The sequence below is a fragment of the Eschrichtius robustus genome, chromosome 4 (assembly GCF_028021215.1).
Source record: "Eschrichtius robustus isolate mEscRob2 chromosome 4, mEscRob2.pri, whole genome shotgun sequence".
NCBI lineage: Eukaryota > Metazoa > Chordata > Mammalia > Artiodactyla > Eschrichtiidae > Eschrichtius > Eschrichtius robustus.
The window spans coordinates 33862420-33888365 of record NC_090827.1 but is presented as its reverse complement, the minus strand read 5'-3'; the positions used below and the strand labels follow the sequence as shown (position 1 = coordinate 33888365).

The following is a 25946-nucleotide window of genomic DNA, read 5'->3' as shown; positions in this document are numbered from 1 at the left end:
GCAGTGTTGGTCTTAGCTCTGTCCTATCTGGATTCTTAGTAAACCTTGACCTCTTGTGAAGTTTTTTATAGAGTTACTGTAAACCCTACTGGCAATCCCTAGGAATAGTCATGAAGAACATGTAATAAGGTTCACTATGCATGATATTTAGAAGAGTTATGTGGAAATAACTTTATCTCGGTGTTTTTCAAAGTGCGGTCAGAATCATCAGAGGTGTTTGTTAGAAATTCAAATGTGGGGACCCTTTTGCAGATCTGCTAAATCAGAATCTCTATGAAGTGTATTAACACAATCTGTTACTAATAGTGATTTAAGTCCTGAAGTTAGTCAGTGGCTGAAATATATGAAAAGACAAAGTAACTGAAATGGAGGTTATCCCTAAAACAACATCCCTCTCACTGGTTTGTGTGAATGGGGGAGAAAGAAATGGAACTACTCTTAAAACCATAGTCATGTATTGAGTGACACATGCTATCTCTCATTTATAAGGAGCAGCTAAAAGATTCATACCTATGTTTATCAGCTTGGGCTGTCATAATAAAATACCATAGACTTAAACAATGGAAATTTATTTCCTCACAGTTCTGAAAGGCTACGAAGTCCCAGATGATGGTGTCAGATGATTCAGTTCCTGGAGAATGCTCTCTTCCTGGCTTCCAGATTTCTTGCTGTGTCCTCACAAGGCTTTTCCTTGGCACAGATGCACAGAGAGAGAGAGGGAGAGAGAGAGTGAACTCTGGTGTCTTCTCCTCTTCTTGTAAAGGACACAAGCCCTAGCATTGGGGTCCTACTCTTATGACCTCATTTAACATTAATTACCTCCATAAACGTCTTATCTCCAAATACAGTTACATGGGACATTGGGACTTCAACATATGATTCTGAGGAACACAGTTCAGTTCATAACAATACCCCGATGTAAAATATTACATTTTAATCTTGACTCTTACATTACCTCCAGAGCATGGAATAAAATATAAAAGAAAATCCAAACTCTTTCCTCTCACATACATTTACTTACTTGTTTCCTAAGACCATATTATTATGTATTTTTTATCAAGGGAAGATTGTACAGAGGGTCATTCACCATATTATACTGGTTCAAACTTCTATTTCATATATACATACATAGAAATAGAACACAGCGTGTTAAAATCACGTAGCAGTAGAAAGAAAAATTCACAAAAGGCCTACGAACATCGTCCTTTTACAAAGCTAACATATTAGGTGAAATATCACATTAGGTATACCAAACTTTTTTTTTTTTTAATTTTGGGGTCATCTTTGACTCCTTTCTTCCTCTCATACCTACAGTCAGTATGTCAGCAAATCCTGTTGATTTTGACTTCTGAATAAATCTAGAACCCGGCAACTCATGAGCCCTTCACTATAACCAACATTGTCTATCACCTAGATTTTTGCAGTAGTCTCTTAAACGTCTCCCTGACTCCCTCCATCCTCCTTCCCTGACCGCCCCCGCCACCATCATAGTCTGTTATCAGCACAGCGCTTAGTAAAATGTAATGCGGAACTTGTCATTCCTCCAACGGCCTCTCACCTTCCTGAAAGTATAAACCCAAATTCTCACTTAAAGTCCTCTAAGTGTTGGCCCCCTTCATGTCCTTCACCTCCTCCTCTACTCCTCATTTTTGTTCATTTCAGTCCAGTCACATTATCTTCTTTGCTGCTCCCTGAACAGTCCAGGTATATTTCCAAATTGGGTCCTTAAACTTTGTTATTCAATCTACCCGTGAAGCATTTTCCCCAGTAACTGTGCTTCACTCCTTTACTTCCTCTGATCTTTATACAAAATCACTTTCTCACCGAAGGCTTCTCTGCCACCATATCTAAAACTGCGATGCCTACACAAAACTCTGTCTCTCTTCTCTGCATTATTTTTTTGTCCTTAGTACTTACCATTGTCCAACATTCTATATCATTTTAGTTTATCTCATATATTGTTTATTTCCCTCATTAGAATTAAACTTCCTGAGGGCCAGATATTTGTCTATTTTGTCCTCTCTTTTACCCTCAGCTCCCAGAACAGAGCCTGACACGAGAAAAATGAATGAGTGAATAAATGAAGTCAATTTTACTTTGAAGAAATTAAATCCAAAATTGTCTCCTAGAAGGGAAAATATTTGGCTACGTATGGCGCTGTACAAACTGACCAGTCAATAAATAAAGCGTGTAATAAGGATGTAGTGAAGAGTGATAAATAAAGCGTGTAATAAGGATGTAGTGAAGAGTGTAGGATTATGAAGGAAAGAGGAAGAAATTAAATTTAAAAAAACCTTTGAAATAAGTAGTCAAGAAAAAATGCTACTGAGGAAAGGAGAACCAGGAAACAAAATCATCAAGTCAGGTGACAGATGAGAAAACTCATGTAAGTAAAAGCCAACAGGATCAACTGAGAGAGCTCAGTTCACCACTTTGCCTGCCCCAGAGATGCCTGGGCTTCTTGTTAGGGCAGGAGGGTTAACAATCCTCTGGTGAGGCTGGTTAAACCCAGCTCCTGCCTTGTCTTCCCCTTTTGTTTAATGTCTATATTATATTTGAACGTTGCAGAGGACTAATGATCAAAGTGGTAGTGATTTATTCAAAAAGAAGGAAAATGCCTTACTTATTTATGACCATGGCAAAAATGGTATAAGTGGAATAATAATATGTCTCCCTTTGACTATGAACCTAACCCAGCTAGTCTTTTGACGACCTGCTGCCCTTAGGTTATTTTGACCCCATACTTTGAAGAGGTGTTTTAAGTGGACTTTCATCAGACTTAATCAGGGGAAAACTAGAGTCCTTGTGTAGCTAAGGACCAGTCTCAAAAGGTTTCCTCCCTTTATCTACCCTAAATATAAAAGTTGAAAATTATATAACAGGCCCTACTTATCTTTATAGAATATTAAAAGGCATATAATATTCATCATTCGTTCATCAAACAATACTACCTTCTATGTTCTAGGCATTGGACTAGTTTCTGGGTATTCAGCAATGGAACAAATAGACACGGATGCCACCTTCTGGGGAAGTAACAGTAAAAAAGAAAGTAATATACTGTGATCAGATGGTGCTGTGTTCTATAGGAAAAATCAGACAGAGTGCAAGGACTAGGGAGTGCTGGGCTGTGGCCTTTTTAAACTGGATGGTCAAGGATAGATTCACTGGTAATGTGATATTTGAGCTGAAACGTGCAAGAAAGAAGGGAACAAGACATAGATATCTGAAAGGAGTAGGAATTGTAGACAGAGTGAATAGCAAGAGCAAAGGTCTTGAGGAGACAAGATGCTGGTGGTGTTGAAGGAACAGCAAGGAAGCCAGTGTGGTTGGAACTGAGGGGTCAAGGAGCAGAGTGGTAGGAGTTGAGGACAGAGATTCATGGGGCAGGGAAGACCGACTCCCATGAAGGTGTTAGACTCTGGGCTATGTGTAAAGACAGTTGAGGAGCTGTGAGTATAGGTATGAAATCTGATTCATGTTTAAGAGGACTGCTCCGGCTGCTGTGTTGACTAGGGCCTGAAAGGAGGCCAGGACAGAAGAATGGAATCTGATTATTGTGAAGATTCAGGGGAGAAGTGCAGATGAGCTGGATCAGGGTGTGACTGATGGAGAAAGTGAGACGTGGCCAGACTCCAGGGGGAAAGGCTAGCAAAAAATATAATTACCATTTTCTCAGAAACAAATGGACATTTCTCCAAAGTAGACATACAGATGGCCAACACACACATGAAAAGATACTCAATCACTAACCATTAGAGAAATGCAAATCAAAACCACAATGAAGTATCACCTCACACCTGTCAGAATGGCCATCATCAAAAAATCTACAAACAATAAATGCTGGAGAAGGTGTGGAGAAAAGGGAACCCTCTTGCACTGTTGGTGGGAATGTAAATTGATACAGCCACTATGCAGAACAGTATGGAGGTCCCTTAAAAACCTAAAAATAGAACTACCATATGACCCAGCAATCCCATTACTGGGCATATACCCTGAGAAAACCATAATTCAAAAAGAGTCATGTACCACAATGTTCATTGCAGCTCTATTTAAAATAGCCAGAACGTGGACGCAACCTAAGTGTCTTTTGACAGATGAATGGATAAAGAAGATGTGGCACATATATACAGTGGAATATTATTCAGCCATAAAAAGAAACAAAATTGAGTTATTCGTAATGAGCTGGATGGACCTAGAGTCTGTCATACAGAGTGAAGTAAGTCAGAGAAAAACAAATACCATATGCTAACAGACACATATGGAATCTAAAAAAACGATACTGATGAACCTAGTGGCAGGGCAGGAATAAAGATGCAGACGTAGAGAATGGACTTGAGGACACGGAAGGGGAAGGGGAAGCTGGGATGAAGTGAGAGTGTGGCATTGACGTATATACACTACCAAATGTAGAATAGATAGCTAGTGGGAAGCAGCAGCATAACACAGGGAGATCAGCTCGGTGCTTTTAGACCACCTGGAGGGGTGGGATAGGGAGGGTGGGAGGGAGGCTCAAGAGGGAGGGGATATGAGGATATATGTATACATATAGCTGATTCACTTTGTTGTGCAGCAGAAACTAACACAACATTGTAAAGCAGTTACACTCCAAGCAAGATATATATGTGTGTATATATATATATATATATATATATATATAAAACACAACACTGAGAGTAGCAGTTGGAGGAAGACAGGAGATTTTGAGATGTTACGTTTGACATTCCTCTTAGACATCCAAGTATGGATATATCTAAGCAGTTGGAGGTTCAAGTCAGAATTCAGGTGAGATGTCCAAGCTAGAATTATATATTTGTGAGTCATCAAATGATATTTGGATGGTATTTACACCATGAGACTGAATGAGATCACAAAAGCATAGCAATTCTCATATTTTACACTCTTCAAATTTATATTTATATGGATTTTATCTATTGATATTTACTATATTAGAGATTTTGCTTATTTGGATTATATCCGTAGACATTTATCATATTAGAAACTCAAACAAGAAATGTTTAAAACAGAAGAGTACATAAGCACACATACCATTAACTGTCAAATGATTGTGTCATATAGCTTCTAGAAAATTCTACCGTATGCTTGTAAGAGAGAGGGAAACAGACAGGAATTCCCTGGCGGTCCAGTGGTTAGGACTCTACGCTTTCGCTTCCAAGGGCCTGGGTTCAATCCCTGGTCGGGGACCTAAGATCCCCCAAGCCACGCGTCCCCCCCCCCCAAAGAAAAAGAGAAGGAAACAGACAAATAATATTTTAGTATTAATATGAAAATAAAGTTGTCTTTTCCCTGTGCTAGATGCTACAAAGGGTGCAAAGGCAAAAGTTATCAGGGACTTCCAGGAGACTCCAGACCAAACTTTGAAAAGCATGATTGATGGAATAAATCAACAGATGTGAAAGTACTTGGCCATGAAGTGTTGGTCTTGATGGATTCATACAGAGCTTTATGATTATTGTTCATACAATATTGCTAATTTTCTAGCTCAGTGCATGGTAAATTGATATGTTAGCTGAGAGTCAAAATCATTTAGCTCCAAGAATCTTACATATCATATGGTTCGTCTGCTTGGCCACACTTACCATCAAATGACACTTTTTAAACTATTAATCAAAATCAATAGGCTTATGGCGCTACATCTGGTACAAAAAGCATGTGATGTTTGTTATTCCTGCTCAGAATCACAAATGTAAAGTTATTACATTGAGAGCGCACCCCACGTAAGTGTGTAATGCTGCAAATATCCATCATAATAATAGCAATGAACAGTAGAAATAGCTGAACCTTCTTAAGCACAGATTCCACATCATTTCCATCTTTGCACTCTCTGTAGCAACCAGCACAGTGCAAAAAGATTCTGAGGTCAATGTAAAAAAAAGTAAAAAAAAAAAAAAAAAAAAAAACGGCCTAAGGAAATAAGAAATAAGGTTCTTGGCTTTGAAAACTTTCAATCTAAATAAATAGAGACAGAAAAGGTACACTCAGGAAACAATTGAAGAAAATAATTGCTGAGTCCAAATATGAAAATATTAATTAATTTAGTAAATATTTATTGGATATTTTCTGTTTATGTTCCATGGATTTAAATCTTGAGAGCATTCTGAATAGTAGAGTTGTAAAATACAAAGTAAGAACATTAGTTTAAAATTGTCCTAAATATCAGCCTTCCAGTGTGGATGGAAGGTATGAATATATAAAAGTCGTATGTCTGTATTCATTTGGTGGAATAAAATGGGCCTTTTGTTAGGAAACAGAAAGTTATCTTTGATTTCAAAGACACAGGGTTGCCTCCGTAAAGGGAAGCAGTTTCTCAGGGTAATAGCCTTATCTCTGTGAATTATGGACTTCTTCACTAAAAAGGTTTAGTCTAAACCATTCCTATAAGTTATATTGTAGATGATGATCTTCTTTTGGAAAGGAAGATGACTTAGAGCTGTATACCAAGTTATTATGTGGAAGGATGTCAGGGACAAAACATGAAAGGATTTGAGGACCAGTCTGAGAATACTGGATTTGATTGGACAATAAATAACCATTATATACATTCTAGAGCAGAACATTGATATGACGAACATAATGTTTACAAAAGATTACTTTAACAGCCCTATGTAGGCTGAAAGAAGTCGAGAAAACTTTGCAAATAAGAGAAATAAAGAATTTTAAGTATGTCCAAGCATCCTTGTACATTGCTGTAGTGATTTGGGAAGTACATCTCCAAAATAGCTGTGGATTAAAAGAAGGGATCACCTCTGACTTTTGGTTGGTCAGGAAAATGATTTAGAGAACATAAAATTTTAAGAGCTGTTTGCAGTTATTCATTTTTTCAGTAAACTAGGATCTCAATATAAGCACTAAAGAAAGTATGAAAGCACATTTTTCTCCATCAAGAAATTTCCTGAGTAATGTGACGAATGTTATGATAGAGGAATGAGTAGTGGGCTTTAAGAATACAGAAAGTAACACTTAAATCAATGTTTTAAGTCATTTGTCTTCCTTCTCAAAATGCTTCAGGGACATAATACATTCTATCATGAACAGTGACCTCGGTGGTGGTGAATCTCAAGGCGGGGGGGCACTCCCCGGAGGAGGAACAGAGGTGGGTCACAGATAGTTAGAACAGTTGGGAAATAGCCCAGGCAATTCTGATACATCCTACTAGGGAGGGCAGTCTGAGCCCTTGGAGTCTCTTGACAACACCATGCTTGCTACAGAAGGATGGCTGTTTCCCTTAGAACTCTTCACGCAGAGAACTTTCTGGGGTTTTGTCTGTTTGTTTTGTTTTTGTTTGCATTTATTTGTTTATGTCTGATGTATTTGTTCTAAAAATTTACTTTCCTCCTTCTCCCAGCCCTCCTTTTTCTTCTCTGGGGCCGGGCGGGGGGCGGTTGCTAGAGATAAAAGGAAAGTCATCTGAAGAAATAATTACTGGTCTCTGTCTATGTGAATATAGGTTTCTTGTCAGCCTCTCTGGAGCCAGAAAAGTTTTGCTTCCTCTGTTAGTTACAGTTTCATAGGAGGTTGAAGCCGAGTCCCATGCTTAGGGATGGCTTATCTGAGATAGTATCTCCCACCCATGGTTCACTCGTTAGGAACATGGCAATGCGCTCTGTGTCTCTCTTCTCTCCTTCTGTCCAGAGAAGTGTTGGTTCTGTAAAGGATCGTGAGCTGAATGTATTTATCATGGATTAATAGATCTATAATCTCTGGATCCACTTATTTATAAATTGCTTATTCATAAATCAGACGTCAGCTTATTTATAAAGTATCCTCATACTTTATGAGCAAGTGTTTGCATCGTTTTGCCAGAAACAAACATCTCTTTTTGCCTTATGAAATTAGATGCTGTAACATATTTTATTTTTTATTTAAAGTTGCCTTTACTTAAAAGCCAGAAGATAATTTGCTTTTTACTGATCGAAAATCAACCCAGGCAACAGAAATACAAAGCCATTCAGCCTGTCATAGATGATTTGCTATAGGAGGAACCTATCTCTAGCATGCGGTTAATCCTTTTCCACAAAGAAAGTACAAACTTTCTTTCCTAAGTAGTCTTTTAACTGGAACTGAAATGTAGTCTATAATTGTATAATATAATCATATTATATATAAATGTAAGTAAATAATCACAAGTTAAACAAGGTTCATTGTAAAGATAAAGCTGAAAATAGTTTTACAAAAATGTTTGTTCAGAACTTTTTGAAACCGTGTGCATGACCTCATGTTTTGCAAATAAAAAAAGAATCTCGTTTCTTATTTGATCATTTTCAAATATGTTTTCTTTTCTTTTTTCTTTTATTCCGTCTTAGTGTGCACTGGTATGTGAATGTACAGCCCCAGAAAGTGTGAGTGGAAAAGATAACCTACCTTTTTTGAATGCAGGTATGTACCTCAGTTTTGGAAACTTACATTCATTTCATATGAACATACATTTTAATTTACTATGAACTCAATACTGAATCTGAGCAGCTTTCTTACAGAGCCATTGTAGACACTTATTAAATATTGGTAATCATGGGAGTCAGCAGAGTGGTGTTAGACTTGACAATTCTGTAAGAAAGATATATAATATATATAAATACATGTATATATCTTGGCTATATGGCAAAACAAATTCCTTTTAGCTGTTGGATTTTGTATCATCTGAAATGAGATATTAGAAGAGGGAGTATTAGGAATGTCAAGCTCTTAATTAGTTTGAGTTTTAGTTTATTACTTTTAATGAAGTTGTTAAAACAGTATGTATATGGATTCAGTAGGAAAAATTCATATACACATTTGTACGTTCCCGAGTGTGTGTGTACACATATATGTGTGTGTGTGTGTGTGTGTGTGTGTGTGTGTATAGTGTTACTTATAGTAATATATTTGAATTTCAACAAGGAACTAAACAATTTGATAAATGATGACTTTGAGACATCTGGTAAAATTACAAAATATGTGATAATATGTATCTATAAATTATTTATAATTTATAATTAATAATTATTTATAATTATAAATTATAATTATAAATTTATAAATTATAAATTTATAATTATTTATAATTTATAATTATTTAACTGATTTTTGAATGATAACATAAATTATGTTATAATTTATGTTATAAATTATGTTACCAGTAGTGATAATAATGGCAAATAAGTGGCAGGAGAGATGCCACTCATATGCCTTGCCTTACCTTGCTTTCTGATGTGTGCTATGAAGAAGGCAGTATTATTATCTCCATTTTACAGATGAGGAAATTGCTCAAGGTCACTACCTAGTGAATAGCAGGTCCAGAATTTAAATCCAGTTTTAATCCCAAGGCCTTTGCTCTTAATTACCAGGTCATGCTATTACTAAAAAGCCATTAATTAAAAAGTTGGTGTAACAATAGAATAAACCTTAATATTTTTCTAGCCTTCTATGTTGTACATTTCAACAGTGACATGGATAGCATGATAATGAGTGATACAAACTTCAAAGGCTTACTAATACATAACCCCTGAACTATTAGCAATTTTCCCCTGCAGGAAGCCACTAATAATAAGGGATGGAGAAAGACAGGCAACCTTTTGACTCAAAATAAAATATAGCAACAAAAAACCCATTAAATGTACTTATTAGAATTAAGGATTAAACCAAAGAAGAGCAGCTGCTTCTCAACCTATGACCAAGTGACATGTTTTTAAAAATTTTTTATTAAGGATGTAATACCAGGAGGGACATGCATTAAACAGTGAAGGGGCTACCCGGTCAGCTAGACCAGCCATGTACCATAAAGTACTTGATAAGTTATCCATGTGGATAAAATAACTAATGTATCCTCAAAGGGTCTTCCTCACATATATTTTTTTCACCTGAAAGTTGACCAAACCTTTAGTCCTTTATTTCAATATATCCAGATAATCTATTTAGTTTACCAGATGTCAATTTTGAGAAATAAAATCGAATGTGGGAGATTTTACATTCATGTTAAATGCAGTTTGAATGAATCAAATTATCATCAGAATCATCTACACTGTAATTATAAGACACTTTTTAAGTGATTCACTCATGTGAACCTTGTAATTTTTTATACCCACAAAGAGAAATGCCATTTTAAAAAACTGATTGGTTTAATATAAATTTAAAGAGAAAGAGAAAAATGGCTCCCAGAGTAAGAAAATATATCACCTAAGGAAGAAGAGACAAAGGGAACATAGTGAAAAGTAAATCTGCACCTCCTAATTCTTGTGCCATAAAATCTGCAAGGCATGAGTCTTGGAAGCGTACTAATAACTCTTCCAAATTACTAGGGTACAATTCCTAACATATGAACTGTAATATGACAAAGACAAGTGACACGGAAGTGATGGAAGCAGCTGCATTCTGCAATTTAAATATACTCACTTAGTGGAGTGAAAGATGATCGATTACTGCTTTTCCCTTTTCCTGGAGGTGACAGTTTTGGTGGTGATTCTCCACTTAGGTCCGATGATATTTCTCAATGTCCTTAGTCCAGGCAATCCGGAAGTGCCTAGAATATATTTGCCACAAATATTTTCTATGAGCCTTCTTATATCAGGGAAAGATAAGGCTAAATGACAGTCAGGTGTTATAAAAGCTAGATTTTTTTTTAAAAGTTATTTTAAAGTACAACTAAGTGCTATATATGAAATGTTTCTGTTCCAAATCTAAGTGTGTTGTGCACATATAGCATATGTAGCTAGACTATGCACCTATGACTGGTCTGTGTGTACCTTGGTCTTCTGTTCTATTTATCTATCTGTCTAAACTCAGCCACCTTGGAATTAATCCACTATATTCCCATGTGGTATTTTTTCAAAATCTTTAGGTGAAGGGAGTTATTGACATTCTTCTCAAGTCTCTGTATTCATGTATTATATGGAACTTGCCAGTCTCAAGTGAGTGACGAAGTTCTTACTGAACGAGTGCAAGAGGAAGTCATAGCTCATAGCTGCTCCTCACTATTCTATTTATATCTCTAGAGGTTTAATGCATAACTTGGGAAATTCACTTATCTATTGTGAGACTCCAAAGAAAAAGCTCTTCCCCCTTGGGCCTCACCTTTTTCACGCCCTGTTTGCCTCTCAAGTTGAATGTATATGTTGGGAGCTTGGGGAGTTGAGGGCAGGAGGAGAAAAGAGATGAGGAGGAGGAGAGGGGGCAGAATTTACAATTCCATTAAAAAAAGATATATAAGTACCTTAGTTATAGGAGAAAACAAATTCCTTTCAGCTGTTGGCTTTTATAGTCTCTGAAACAGGAAACACACTAGAAGGTACAGTATTAGAATTGTGAGGTTCTCATTTTGCTTGATTTTATAATTCTGTAGTTCATCAAATAAAGTTGTTAAAATAATAGATTTACCCGTTTAATTACTGGTTTATTCATTTAAGCAAATGGTAGTGAAAACACTTCACACTATTTGTTGTTGAGGTATTGTTTGGGCGATGGGGGTAGCGGAAGTTATTTTTGAACAGAGGGAAGTGTAGACAGCAGAGTCTCTTATCTGGTCACGGAGTTGGGTGTCCTACTAAGTCTCATCAACTGAGGTGCCTTGTCTACAGCAGAACAAGAACAGATGTGCTCTGGTGGTGTTAATATCAGAGCACTGGACAGACTCTTCTGAAGAACTGGTGTCACAGCCTAAATTTGCTAACCAGCAGTGTGACCCTGCCAGACAAGTCAGCCTCTTTGGACATCAATTCTTTCGCAATGACCAAATTGACCTGGACAGTCTTTGATTTCCTTTTTGGCTCTCAATGTCTGAAGTCTGTAGAGCATAGTTTAGCTTTTGCTATGTTTTCCTTCGTTTTAGAAATACTTCATGGAAGTATTCCTTTTCATCAGTCTCACATGGAGTCACATATCTATTCTTTGTCACTTACAGTTGTCTTTCTCAGGAGTTATTTATATTTCATAAGCCTGACCACAGATAAGCTTTTTAAAAATTTTTGTCAAGGAGACAATTCTCTCTAGATTTCCTAAATCTACCAGTTTTCCTTGTAAAAGTATAGTGCTACAGAATACTTAAGTCCATGGACTTTGCTATTATTATGCCCAATCTGAGGAGCTAATGGGCCCTGTCACCAAGTTTCCTATTATCTTCACATTTCAAGTGAGTTTCCCCCTGTCAGCAAGCGTTCGATCTGATACAGCATCTTTCTTGGTTGAATTCCATACTGCTTGAGTCATGAAATTATCCTTGATATTTTTTAAAGACCACTTTCATGCTGTACATTAAAGTGTGTGCTGTCCATTGCCCTCACGGAGGGTGTATCTGACAACGATGATTTCCATGACTGTGTAAGTTAGAGTCTAAGCCACAATGCGGGGACCACTCTTTCAGTCCTAAACACAGGCAATTTCCCTCCTGTTTGGAGAATTTATTGGTGTTTGTCTTCTTGCCTCACAGATAAGTCGCAATTTTTCTCGAATTAGTCCACGATATCCTTGATTCTTTTTCCCCCAATAGGATTAAGCCATCTACTACTATTGCTTTACGGAAGATGCCTGATTATGTGCTACTTAAGAAGAAACGTTGCTTATTTAGTTCTGTGTCTCCAGGGCCAGAATACAATAGGCACTCAGTAAATATTTGTCAAATGACTAATAATGGGTATATCTTATCGTTTGAATTAACGCTTCAGGTAACAGAAAACTGCACTGTTATTCTTCTCTCCATGAGAAAGATGTTCAAATTGAATTATTTAGGTTTGAAGTAAAAGAATTTATTACTCTCCCTAAAAATTACTGTGAAATTCTTATTTTGAGTTTTTTCCTGCCTCATATGGCACCATTGATTTTAACTGCCTTTCACAATACCACACAGCTGAACTGGGTATTGGGTGACCTTCTCCTCGCTACCGCCTCATGTAAAGCAAGGCAGGACAGAATAGTTTAGGAGATATTCTGAGAGACATTGAAAAATATTTCCCTCTATATTCATTTTGAGTCCTGAGGAATTCCAGCCAAAAAGCAAATCCCATTTTCCCTGTTTTTTCTCTTCATTCATGAGGTACTAAATCAACTACCTTGTCAAATTTTAGATCATATCAATTTATGCTAACAAAGGTATCTCTGTTGTATTTTCTCCAGACTAGTTTAAATAGATTTTGCCCTTGTATTTATAACTCTATGATGTGTAAAATATGGGACCATCTTGGCTTATAACATTGGCCCTTTATCCTTTATACTTACTTACTCACCAGATTTCTTTGCCTTTTGCTGTTTTAACAAATCCAATGGAGTCCATTGTCTACTGAAAAAAAACCCAAACACACACACACAACCTAAAAGTTGAGAGTTATGTTTTATTTGGCGGATATTCTTAGGACTTCAAGCCCCCAGAGATAGGACTCTCAGGTCACTCTGAGGAACTGCTCCGAAGAGGCGAGGTGGGGAGCCAAGATATATAGGAGTTTTTGCAACAAAGGGCAGGTAGTCGGAACATCAACAGATTATTGGTAATTAAAGAAAACCAGACATCTCAAGTTAATGAAATTAGCGCTTTTCTATGTATGGGAAGATGCGAAGTCTGGGCTCGTTGAAATCATTCCTTTGATGTGCACCTCAGCTATCTGGGGCCAGAAACCTGCATTTTCTTATCCTGAGTCTCCTCAGGGTGTGCCATCGGGGTGGCTATAGCAGTTGACAGCTAGATGGCAGGCATTCTTTGTTTCCATCCCAAGTTCCCTCAGGGATCTCCCTCTGGGAGGCTGTAATGTGATGACTTGATGGCTGCAACATCTTTTGTTTACTAGTATGTCAGGTGTCATTCTTAGTTCACACCATTAACCTTGCTCTTTTGGAATTTTCATATGTTTTCATTACTGTGTATTAACATATTTATGGTGTTAAGTAGCTTCAATGGAAGAGTGAATCTCACTGTCTAGTAATCAATGAAATCATCTCTTAGATACCTTTAAATACTTCAGCTGTCTTCCTGTTGTAAGTTTATTACCCCCTCCACTGCCCACCTTGGGTAAACTAGAAGAAAAATAAAGGCAAGAAGAGGATATAGTCAAAAGGTTAACATTTTGTGGACAAATGTGAGGAGGGCTTTCTCTCAGCTGTGGTTTTCCTTCTTTCATTCTGATGCCTGTGTTCTCTCTTGAAGTGAGGTTTTTAGTTATGTCCTTCCCCCTTGCATTTTCCCCTCTCAATTTACACAGTTGTCAGGGCCCTAACTGTTCGTCTATTAGGGAAAGTAATGATGAGAAACATCTGAGGTGTAAGGTTTAAGCTCATTTCTGTGGAATGTTTGCATATACTGGGCACTATGCTAGGTGCAAGAGATAAAATGAGGACAAAGAAAACAGTACAGTCATGGCCTTCACAAAGTTTACCTTCTAATGGGGGACACAGAGCAGTAAACAGACAATTATAGCACAACTGGTGAGAACCATGATAGAGATGGGGATGGGGAGTACAAAAGAGAGACAGCTGTAGGCAGGGAGCAGAGGGAAGTCAAGAAGGGCTTCCTGGAAGAGGTGTTTGCTGAGCTGAGTTTATAGGATGATTACATGTAGCCAGGATAAAAGGAGCGTTCCTTTGAGGTGCAGGGAATACCTTGAACAGAGGCAAATTGGCAAGAAACAACTTGAGTTCCATGAACCGCAGGTCGTACCAGGTTGCTCAGCATAAAATATGAACCAGAAAAGGACACTTTTGTAGATCTGTCCTTTACTTTAATGACTGAATTAGAATGAACAGGGAAAATCATCCAAACTAGAGTGAATGAAGCAAACCTCTTTTCTGACCATCCAAAACCAAAACTCCAAATTCTACACGTGGAACTCGCCAGTTTTCACCAGTTGGAGACTAAATGCCCACAAATATTATCTTTATGTTTTATTCTGCATCTGTAATAGTTTTTGTTGTTCTTGGCCTTGAATTGAAGATGGAAGGCCAAGAGCTTGTGGGTTTGGCTAGACTAGGGAAGCAGCACTTTGACTCAGCTTACATCCTATTTCTATTCTTATTTTTTGTTCCTTTAAAAACAGCACAAACAATAACATAATTTAGATTTTATAACACACATAAAGAAAAGTAATTTAAAATTCTGGGGGAATTTATTTTTTAATAGTTTGTTTCCTCTTTATTATTTTAAAAGAGATCTTTCTTTGCTGTGTTTTCTGAGCTCCTGTCATGCTTTCTTACTTTCTCTTTTCTAAGCCTTGCTTAGGATAGTCTTTTAGTGATTTCTATTTAGGATTTTTAGTTCTCATCTAATCTTAAAAAGAGCCAATCTACATTTAAGATGTATGTATCTAAATCTAAGATATTTTCAACTACAGATGAGAGAATGTCATTATCTAATTGGCTTACACAGACTTATCTTTACTAAGTGTAATGTAGCATTTGGAGAATAGGCAATGCATGTACATTCAGCTGAATGATGAAACTATTAAACAACTGCATAATTAAAAGCTATAGAATGAATAGATTCTCTACAAGAATCTACAGTACATTAAAATAATGATTTTGTAAAGCTTGAAGCCAAGAAAGTCAGATTCCATTTAAATATGTGACATCTACCACCACCTGAAAGCAGGAAATTGCATGAAGATAATCACAGATGAGCTTATTCTGGAGAACTGTATTAAAGACAATCTTAAGTGTTTGGCATTTTGATGATCCCCTCAACCCTGAATCCAAATTTCCAAAATTCCTCGTCTAATCCACTGATGTCCCCAACACAGACACAGAAAAGAGAAGATCATCCCTATGATATCACTCTGGTTTATCTTTTCTGCCCCAGGTTGCTTGAACAGCCATCCTTTTTTAATGTGTTGTCTACGTTTTGGCTTTGTTGAACATTTCCTTGGCATCTTTACTTTGATAATTCAGAACTGGAGCACTTGGCTTTCACAATTGCTGGAAAAGCAGGTGGTGTGCTACCGTATTAAAAAGGCCTTTTACAGTGTCTGGAATAAATGATATGGAAATTTGAGTTGTGTTGCAATTTTAGGAGAAAAAAATCCGTCATTTACTTTCTGTCCCTGTGTTCACGTTAGAGGGTGGATCTCGGTGGAAATGTATTCATATCTGGACCATCTTAGAACTTTATCCTTATTAAGTCATTATTAAGACTGTGGTGGTGTCCAAAATCTCTTCACTACTTTTCCCTTGGTAGACTCTGTCACATGATATTTTTAGCAATTGTTTTGGCAAAAGCAGTGAAAAAAAATGCAGATAATACACACAGGGCTCTCTTCAAAAAGAACTTATAATAGATAAGTTAGATAGTTGTTTTTGCTGAGTTGAGCCTATTGTGTGGTCAGAAATGCATCTCCTACATGAAGAAATACTTGACATCAGTGGAAAGCCAGAGCTGAAAGTGGTGGGCTCATTTACACAGCTGGAGTATGTGTGCAGAATTGTTGAAACTGTATCTCTGCTATAGGGGAGAAGCATTTATAAAACGACAAAAACATTCATCATTTATGTTCAATAAATGTTCAATATCTGTTCAATATCTGATACATGAATACCTTGCCTTTCTTTTATATGAGGATGGCAAAAATCTCCTCACTATGAACCCAGCAAAATTTTGAGTTGAGAACATCTTATCTGGTCTGTTTGTAGCCATTGGAACAAATTTCATGGTAATTAAAAGTCAGGCCATGTATTTTTTTTTTATTTTCTAAGTCATAATCCATTATATGGCATTTTGAGAAAGAGTAAGTGTTCTTGCTTTATATGTAGTAGGTGTTCAATAAGCAATGCTACTGGATCAGACTTGGTTGTAAAGTAGATTCTGCTATGTCTACGTTGAGATCCTAATAACTATGTACAGTTAAATACTAATGTTTGGAGATCTATGAGTTTCAAAAGGTTAGAACCTATAGCATGAAAGTTAGATAGGAGACATTATTGGGAATTTTCGGGGGGGGGGTAGATCATGTGGCCTGATTTTTTTGTTTATTATTTGCCCCAAGTGCTTTCCTTAAAAAAACAGCAGCATTCCCACAGGGTCCTGGATGTTGTGTCTCGGGTGGTCAGAGGATAGTTCTGGAGCTCATTAATCACACTGTCCTTGATTTCTACCACTCTATTTCAACAAAGATTTATATTTAGAATACACTGAAAAGCAGTAAAATGAAAACAGTAAAATCAAAAGTTGAAGGACTAGTTTTGTGATAACAGATAAAATAAAGAATATTATATTTTTCAACTTAATTAAAAATACAAATTTTCTAAAATATTATTGTTTTATTAAAGGCAAGAAAAATCTAAGGGTTTTTAACCATGGTTTGGGAGATACAAAGATTCTGTGTAATCCTGAAAAAAAAAAAAAAAAGCAGAGGTTAAAAAGCAGTGCATATACTAAGTATAGGTAACCCAAGTAATTGAATATTTACTTAGGTTACTAAGGAAAAATGTGGACATTTCAGAGACTGTTTCTGTCTTACTATAAAAGGATGCATTTATATTCCTGATCATGTTAGCTATATTAGAATTTCTGAGATCCCATAAGTGGTTTAACCTGACTTACAATATATTGAATTCTGTACATACATTGTTTTTCTTCTCCAACTCTAGAGATAGGGCAATAGAGGTTATAGTAAAATTCTTACATCTTTAAAACATTGTCACTTTAAAGATGAATGAAATATCATAGTTTCTTTCATTGGCTGTAAGTTTCTGTATTTCATATAAAAGAAAATATATCTGATAAGGGCTAATATCCAAAATATATAAAGAACTCATACAACTCAGTAACAGCAAAAAAAAAATTCTGCTTAAAAATGGGCAGAGGATCTGAATAGACATTTTTCCAAAGAAGACACACAGATGTCTAACAGGTACATGAAAAGTTACTCAAAATCACTAATCATGAGGGAAATGCAAATCAAAACCACAGTGAGATATCACCTCACATCTGTTAGAATGGATATCAAAAATACAAGAAATAACAAGTGTTATTGGCAAGGAAGTGGAGAAAAGGGAACCCTCATGCACTGTTGGTGGGAATGTAAATTGGTGCAGCCACTATGGAAAACAACATGGAGATTCCTCCAAAAACTTAAAATAGAACTACCATATGATCCAGCAATTCCACTTCTGAGTATTTATCCAAAGAAAATGAAAACACTAATTCAAAAAGATATATGCATCCCAGTGTTCACTGCAGTATTATTTTCAATAGCCAAGACGTGGAAACACCCTAAGTTTCCACTGATGAATGGATAAAGAAAGTGTGATACACACACACACACACACACAAATGGAATATTATTCAGCCTTAAAAAAGAATGCATCTTGCCATTTGTGACAACATGGAGAGACCTTGAGGGCATTATGGTAAGTGAAATATCAGACAGAGAAAGACAGATACTGTATGAACTCACTGATATGTAGAATCTAAAAGCAAAAACAAAATAAAACATAACAAATAAAAAAAGAACTCATAGATATAGAGAACTAATTGGTGGTTGCCAGAGACAGGGGATGGGGGTGGCTGGAACAGGTGAAGGGTGTCAAAAGGTATAAATTTTCAATTCTAAAATAAATAAGCAATGGGGATGTAATGTACAGCTTGGTGACTATAGTTAATAATATTGTATTGCATATTTGAAAGTTCCTAAGAGAGGTTTTTAAAGTTCTCATCACAAGAAAAAAATTGTGACTATGTATGATGACAGATGTTGACAAGACTTATTATGGTAATCATTTCACAATATATACAAATATTGAATCATTACATTCTTTACCTGGAACTAATATAACGTTACATGTCAATTATACCTTTATACCTCATTAAAAAGAGAAAGAAAATAAGTATAATTAGCCTTATATATGGATCTGTGATATAATCTAATTGATAAAACTTAAAGGTCATGTTTATGGCAAAAACATAATCCTTTAGACATACAACTTTAGATTTAAAATATTGTCTCTCAACACCCTGGAAATATTCTATCGTCTTCTTGCTTCTATTGATGCTTTTAAAAAGTGAACATTCTAGCTAATTCTTGTAGGGGGTAGATAAGCGTGCCGGGAGCTTTGAATCTGGTCGTTAAAGAATGAGATGTTTGAAATAAAGGTTTCCTATTTAGTATCAATTCTGATAATGAAAATTGTCAGACTGGACCTCTGAGAATGATAGTTGCAGAATGGATGAATAGTTCCTCATTTTAATGCTCAGAAATATATTTATATTTATATTTATATTTCCAAGTAATGAATGAGACACAGCCTTATAGAACCCTAAAATGAGAAAGGCATTTTACTCCATATGTTGGAGAGACTTGGGCCACATACCAGGCTGGGCATTATTTAAAGTCTTACATCCACTTCAATATCAAATTCTCTTTTTAATCAGCTTCATTGGTAAACTGGAGCCAAATAATCATACATACTTGACTGGTGATTGACCTGATATTTTGTTGTCCATTAAGCTTTGATATATTTCTCTTATATTCATTATCCAACAGCAATGGAAATAAAATCCTGCCCTGAAATATAGGGCTTGGTAGTGTGGTAGGAATGCTGGCCTCACAAAAAATGTATCAAGTATTATCTTAATATCTAGCCCTACACTTTTTCTTTAAATCTTTTAAAATCCTTGATGACATGACCATGTTATTTCTTCCCTAATCACTGTCACCCATCCCAAATATTCAGTTTGTTCATAGTCTCCATGTCTTGCTTCTGATAATATATGGTTTTAGGAGAGTGTTATTGACTTATTGACACTAAAGTATGAGTAATATTTGAATTGTAATAGATCTTAAGCCAAGGAATGAACCTTTCTGACATTTAAGAAAAAAGTCACTTTTGGTAGTAGGGTCATTTAAAACCTCTAATATAACATATCAGTTGTCACCTACTATCTAAGTGGGTAAAGTTGACTAAGAGTGAGTGGAAGAAATCCAGAAATGTATTTTTTCAAAGCATGTATGGTGTATAAATCCATATATTTTCATCTATATTTATAAATACATATACTTTAAGAAAATCTTTAGAAGGAAAAAGAATTAATAGGTGGTATATCAGAGAACCATAGTAGCCACATTTATGAATTGGAATTTGATGTATCACTTTTTAATTTAATAAAGACTATATCCCAGAAGCTACTGAAAAAAATAAGATATAAGGAGAAAATTCTTAGAAACTCAATTACACTACGGATTATGATAAAAAATTTTGATCAAATAATTAGAATGGTAGCCTGATTAATGATTTTGTTAATTGATCTTTATCTAAAGTGCATATCTTTATAATTTAACTATTAACTTTATTTTTTTCTCCTTTTCCAGTGTTAAAGAACCCAGTGTGTAAATTATATAGATTTCCCACATCTGACAATAAGTGGATGCGAATCCGGGAGCAGATGTCAGAGAGCATACTTTCTTTTCATATTCCTAAGGAATTGATCTCTCTTCAAATCAAAGAAGATTTGTGTAGGTAAGAGAAAATGATTTATGATTGTCTCTTACATTAATTATTTTTTTATAAAACATTTTTTCTTAAAGTATGATGATAACATAAAAATCTAGATCTGCATTGTCTAGTATCATGGCTCCTAGCCCTGTAATTAGTCCACTTTGAGATGTTCTGCAAGTGTAATATAAACACCAGAGTTTGAATTCGTAGCACACAAACAAAAAAAGACAGATTTCATAATGAAATGTTAACATTTTGGCTATACTGGGGTTGAATACAATATGTTATTAATTTTATGTGTCTCTCTTTTTACTTTTAATTTTTATTTTATTTTATTTTTTATTGAAGTATAGTTGATTTACAATGTCTTGTTAATTTCTGCTATACAGCAAAGTGATTCAGTTATAGATATTATATGCATTTTTTTATATTCTTTTTTATTATAGTTTATCACAGGATATTGAATATAGTTCTCTGTGCTATACAGTAGGACCTTGTTGTTTATCCATTCTATATATAAAAGCATACATCTGCTAACCCCAAACTCCCACTCCATCCCTTCCTCAAACCCCTCCCCCTTGGCAGCCACCAGACTGTTCTCTATGTCCATGACTCTGTTTCAAAGATAGGTTCATTTGTGTCATATTTTAGGTTCCACATATAAGTGATATCATGTGGAATCTAAAATATGGTATCTTTTTACTTTTTGCATATGACTACTGACCGCTAGACAATTTTAATCACATATGTGACTCTCATTTGTGGCTTACATTACACCTTTTCTGTGTAAATCTCCCACCATTAAAATGTGTTGAAAAAAATTCAATTATGAATCTTTAAAATTTTCTAAAGAAAAGTAGAGACAAAATCATCTTGAAGCCTCAAAAGGGAAATAGGAAAGATTGTAAGGAAATTGACTAGCGATCTCAGTAGAATATAAGGTACGGTTATTATGAAAAGGAATTAGAAAGCCCTAAGGTGAGAACCATCACCTTTTAGGAAAAATGCTGAGAAGAAACGAATAGTGGAGAGAATAATGACATTTTAAAATGCAGCAGGCAAATTAGATCCACAAAGCCAGCAGAGAAGAACAGATTTGACACTGAGAAATCGCATCTCGGATGTGGAAGACAAACACAGTAAGTTCTTCTCAAATGTTCTTTCTTGGGATAGAACAATTCATGCAAAAACTTGAAAACAGTGAAAACTTATGCAGGTTTTTATTTTACATGCTAAAATCGGACTAACCTTATACTTAACTTCTCTGCAGAAGTCCACAGAGTAACATCTACTGATTTGTGTTTCTTTGAGAGAAAAAGGTTGTGGCCTCACTTTATTATATAGGGTCAAGTTATGACTTTTTTTTAATGAATGAAGACAATGGAAATGACATACTTAAATACGCGGAAGCTCAGAAAATGTCATCCGCCAAACTTTCTTAAAGAATCTACCCTCGAAGACACATGCTATCCAACTGAGAGAATAATTTAAATTAAGAATTATATTTATAATATAATATAAATTAATATACTGTAATCATTAAATTATATTATGAAATTAATATGATATAACATAACAAATTTAAGAATGTAAGAATGGGACATTGTCCTACAGAAGGACTTGAAACATTTTTCTTAGTTGGGTGGAATCTCCGGCCCAGACAGAGATTTACTCTGAAGTTCTTTTTTCGGCCTCTTTTGTTTTGTTTTAATTTTTATTGGAGTATAGTTGATTTACAAGGTTATGTTAGTTTCTGCTGTACAGCAAAGTGAATCAGTTATACATATACATGTATCCACTCTTTTTTAGATTCTTTTCCCATATAGGCCATTACAGAGTGCTGAGGAGAGTTCCCTGTGCTGTACAATAGGTCTTTATTAATTATCTATTTTATATACAGTAGTGTGTATATGTCAATCCCAATCTCCCAATTTATCCCTCCCCCCCTTTCCCTCCTGGTAACCATAAGTTGGTTTTTTACATCTGTGACTCTATTTCTGTTTTGTGAATAAGTTCATTTGTATCATTTTTCTAGATTCCACATATAAGCGATATCATATGGTATTTGTCTTTCTCTGTCTGACTTACTTCACTCAGTTTGACGATCTCTAGGTCCATCCATGTCACTGCAAATGGACTCTTTTACCCCTAGTCTTATTCAGATCCCAGAAAGTATTATACTTACCTCAACCTTCCTCTCAACAGCACAATTTTAATGGATTTTCTTACGTGGTTTGATGAAGACTGTGGGTGCCGTCGTGCCCTTATCTTTCAGTAGTTGCAAAGAGTACAAGGTGCTTCATTTTCATGCTTGGAAATCTATATTGAGAGAATTACTTTTTAAAAAGCTTTGAGTCTTTTCTTCAAAAAAAAAAAATTGCCAGGGCAACTTTATATTATGCTAAGTAACTGAAACAGCTATTTTCTGAATCTTTAAAATAACTATTAACTAAATTATATCATTTTAGTTGGTGAAGACCAGTAAGTAAATGAGCAGTAAGTAAATGAGCTGCCATTAAGTCCCTATTTATATTTTGTTCTGCATAGGACCTGTGGATAGATGGAGATAGTGATAGATGGATAGACAGAGAGATAAGACAGACAGACACACAGACGTAGATATACAGTCTTTCTTTCCTTTTCCTTCTTTCTTTTTTTTTTTCTTAGGAAAGTCAGTAAACACAGTATGAATTTAGCTGTATAACAGGGGTTACAAAAACTTTTCCTTAAGGACCAAATAATAAATATTTTACAAAATATTTTACAAAAGTGAGCTGTTTCCTCTCAGTTACCAAGATGATGAATTTGCAGACATGGTCAGACTTCTGTGAAGTCTGGATTTTGAAAATCCTACACTTTCTTTCATGATCCACTGACTCTTTCAGTCTCACTTTTCACCCCAGACGTAAACTTTTCTACAACTTCTCTGTGTTGGTGTGTTGTCATCTCCCTATAGGGGTAATTAGGGTATTATCTGAATATTTTGTTACATAACTTCCCTCCTTTACCAAGGGAGTAGAAAATGGAAAATTTTCTGAAAAGACTGCTATGATTGACATCAGCCTCATAAACTCGCAGGTAGAGATTTCCTAAGTTTGAGTATGGATTTAACTGTGAACGAAAATAGCAAGTAAGAAAGGGACTTTAGGGAATATTAGGTATATGTCTAGTCACAACTGTGTCTTAAAGACAAGGCATTATTAGTAGTTTTGTAATCTGTTTAACTCGGTGAGAATGAAATCCCACTCATGCATTTAAAGGTATAGTATTAATTTTATCATGTCTGGGATTGGTAAACACTTGACAGACTAAGCTAGTGTGAGTCTGTTGGCAGGGACCAGGTGTGTGCATGGTACGCCTCTTTGCCTAATGCATACCTGTATGTATCAATGAGGAAAATGTTGTCCTTCTCAGCCGTCATGATATGGAGTGTAAATGTTGGCAGAGACATAATGGTACAGCAGCTACTTTCCATCACTCATACCCAGTGCCCTTGCCTGCAGCTGCCATCTAAAAACTCTCTTGCACACTAGTCCCTTAGTGTGACATTGGACTCAACGTGAACTACTTTTATTAACTTTGAGATTGTACATGCACAAAGTCTTCGGGCTGTGATAGAGTTTAAATTCTTTGGGGACTTCCTCTGATTAGCCTAAGCATTAATACCTTCTGAGTTCAAGTTCAGATATATAACGTCTTTTGCGTTGGCTGTGACGTGTTTTCACAATGCTAAACTTTGAATTTTATATTACGGTTTAGGCCCCAAAAATTCACAAGCAGGAAATCGTAGATGACAAGTTATGTTTACTGCTGTGAAGAAAGGCTTATATTAGCAATTTTCTGCTTCTTTGCTCCTGAAGCCATATTTTTAAAAATATATAAAATATATGGTAATTTTATTCTGTAAAAATAATATATGGTCACTATAGAAAATAGTGAAAATATTAAAAAGAAAACAAAATCACTCTAAACCCACCACCCAGAAGAAATACTGTGTCTTTATTTTCTACATCTACCCTCATCTTCGTGAGCCTCACTGTGGAAAGCAGACTTTTGGTTCCCATGATTGTCACGCCCTGGTATCACATTTAAGTCATTCTCCCTCAAGTAATTCCCGTCTCAGTAAATGCCACCCTCTCTTCAACAGTTCAATGCAGAAACATAAAACATAAGTATTTTTGTCTTGTCTCACCAAACCTATCCACATTCCACATTCAAGTTCAAGTATCAATTTCTAATCATGCTAATTCCACAATTTCTCTCAAATTCATTTATATTTTACATTTTCACTCTACCCATTCTAATCCCAACCACCATCATTTCTTGTCTGTGATAGTGTAATGGTCTATAACGGCTTTTCTGCCAATGGCCTTGCTTCCTTAAAATCCATGGTTCACTTTTTTATGAACAGATGATAGAAATGAACTTATTTACAAAGCAGAAATAAACTCACAGACATAGAAAACAAATTTATGGTTACCAAAGGGGATAGCGGAGGGAAGGGAGAGCAGAGAGTTTGGGATTAACAGGTACACAACAGTGACCTACTGTATAGCCCAGGGAAATATACTCAATATCTTGTAATAACCTATAATGGAAAAGAATCTGAAAAAGAATATATGCATATATGTATAACTACCTCACTTTGCTGTACACTGGAAACTAACACAACATTATAAATTAACCATTCTTCAATTAAAAAATAAATAAAAAAGAAAAAGATCCATGGTTCACATTGCAGACTCCCATAATCTGATTAAAAATGTTATAAATATGCAGATTTCCAGCAGGAGTATCAAGGAGACAGCACTGATGTATAACATCTTGAGAGCTATTCTGGAATTATGTGTTGGTAAGAGAAAAGGGGGAGGTCCTGGCTTACCAGGTATCAGTGTAACACCTCGCTTCTGAGAAGTTTACTAAATGACTCTATAATCATGATATCTAAGGGATGTGGCATTATAAAGTAGCCCAGTTCTTTGATCCAGCCTCCTTGAAGGATGTGGGGGAGAAGACAACTGGTTTATTATAGAGTTAGTGCAATGGAGAGAAAAAGGAGAGTACATGTTGAAGACAGCTCAGAGATCCTAAATACAGAGAAGGTGTGTGTGTGTGTGTGTGTGTGTGTGTGTGTGTGTGTTTATGTGTATTATTCCCTGTGTTTATAATGCCACAGGCTTTACAGTCCTTCACCTTGGGTTGCATGCAGGCAAGTTATGTAGGTCTTGCCAAACTACCACTTATAAAATTTTTATAGCTTGTTTTAGTGTTGCCACGTATTTTGTTTACATTGAGTATTTTCTTCAGATTTTGTACTACTTCAAAGTTTGCTTTGTAGTTTTGATTTGCATTTCTCTCATGATTAATGATGTTGAGCATTCTTTCATGTGTTTGTTGTCAATCTGTATATCTTCTTTGGAGAAATGTCTGTTTAGGTCTTCTGCCCATTTTTGGATTGGGTTGTTTGGTTTTTTTTGATATTGAACTGCATGAGCTGCTTGTAAATTTTGGAGATTAATCCTTTGTCAGTTGCTTCATTTGCAAATATTTTC

General features: G+C 35.7%; 1 protein-coding gene across 7 annotated transcripts in view; it reads left to right on the top strand.

Moving 5' to 3' along the window:
• INPP4B (inositol polyphosphate-4-phosphatase type II B) overlaps window positions 1-25946 on the top strand; it is a 606964-nt gene that overhangs the window by 402771 nt on the left and 178247 nt on the right. For all 7 annotated transcript variants that reach the window (XM_068542548.1, XM_068542545.1, XM_068542547.1 and 4 more), the window contains 2 exons: window positions 8322-8394; window positions 20268-20415. In XM_068542548.1, coding sequence (XP_068398649.1) covers window positions 8322-8394; window positions 20268-20415 — 221 coding nt within the window. The remainder of the gene's footprint in view (window positions 1-8321; window positions 8395-20267; window positions 20416-25946) is intronic.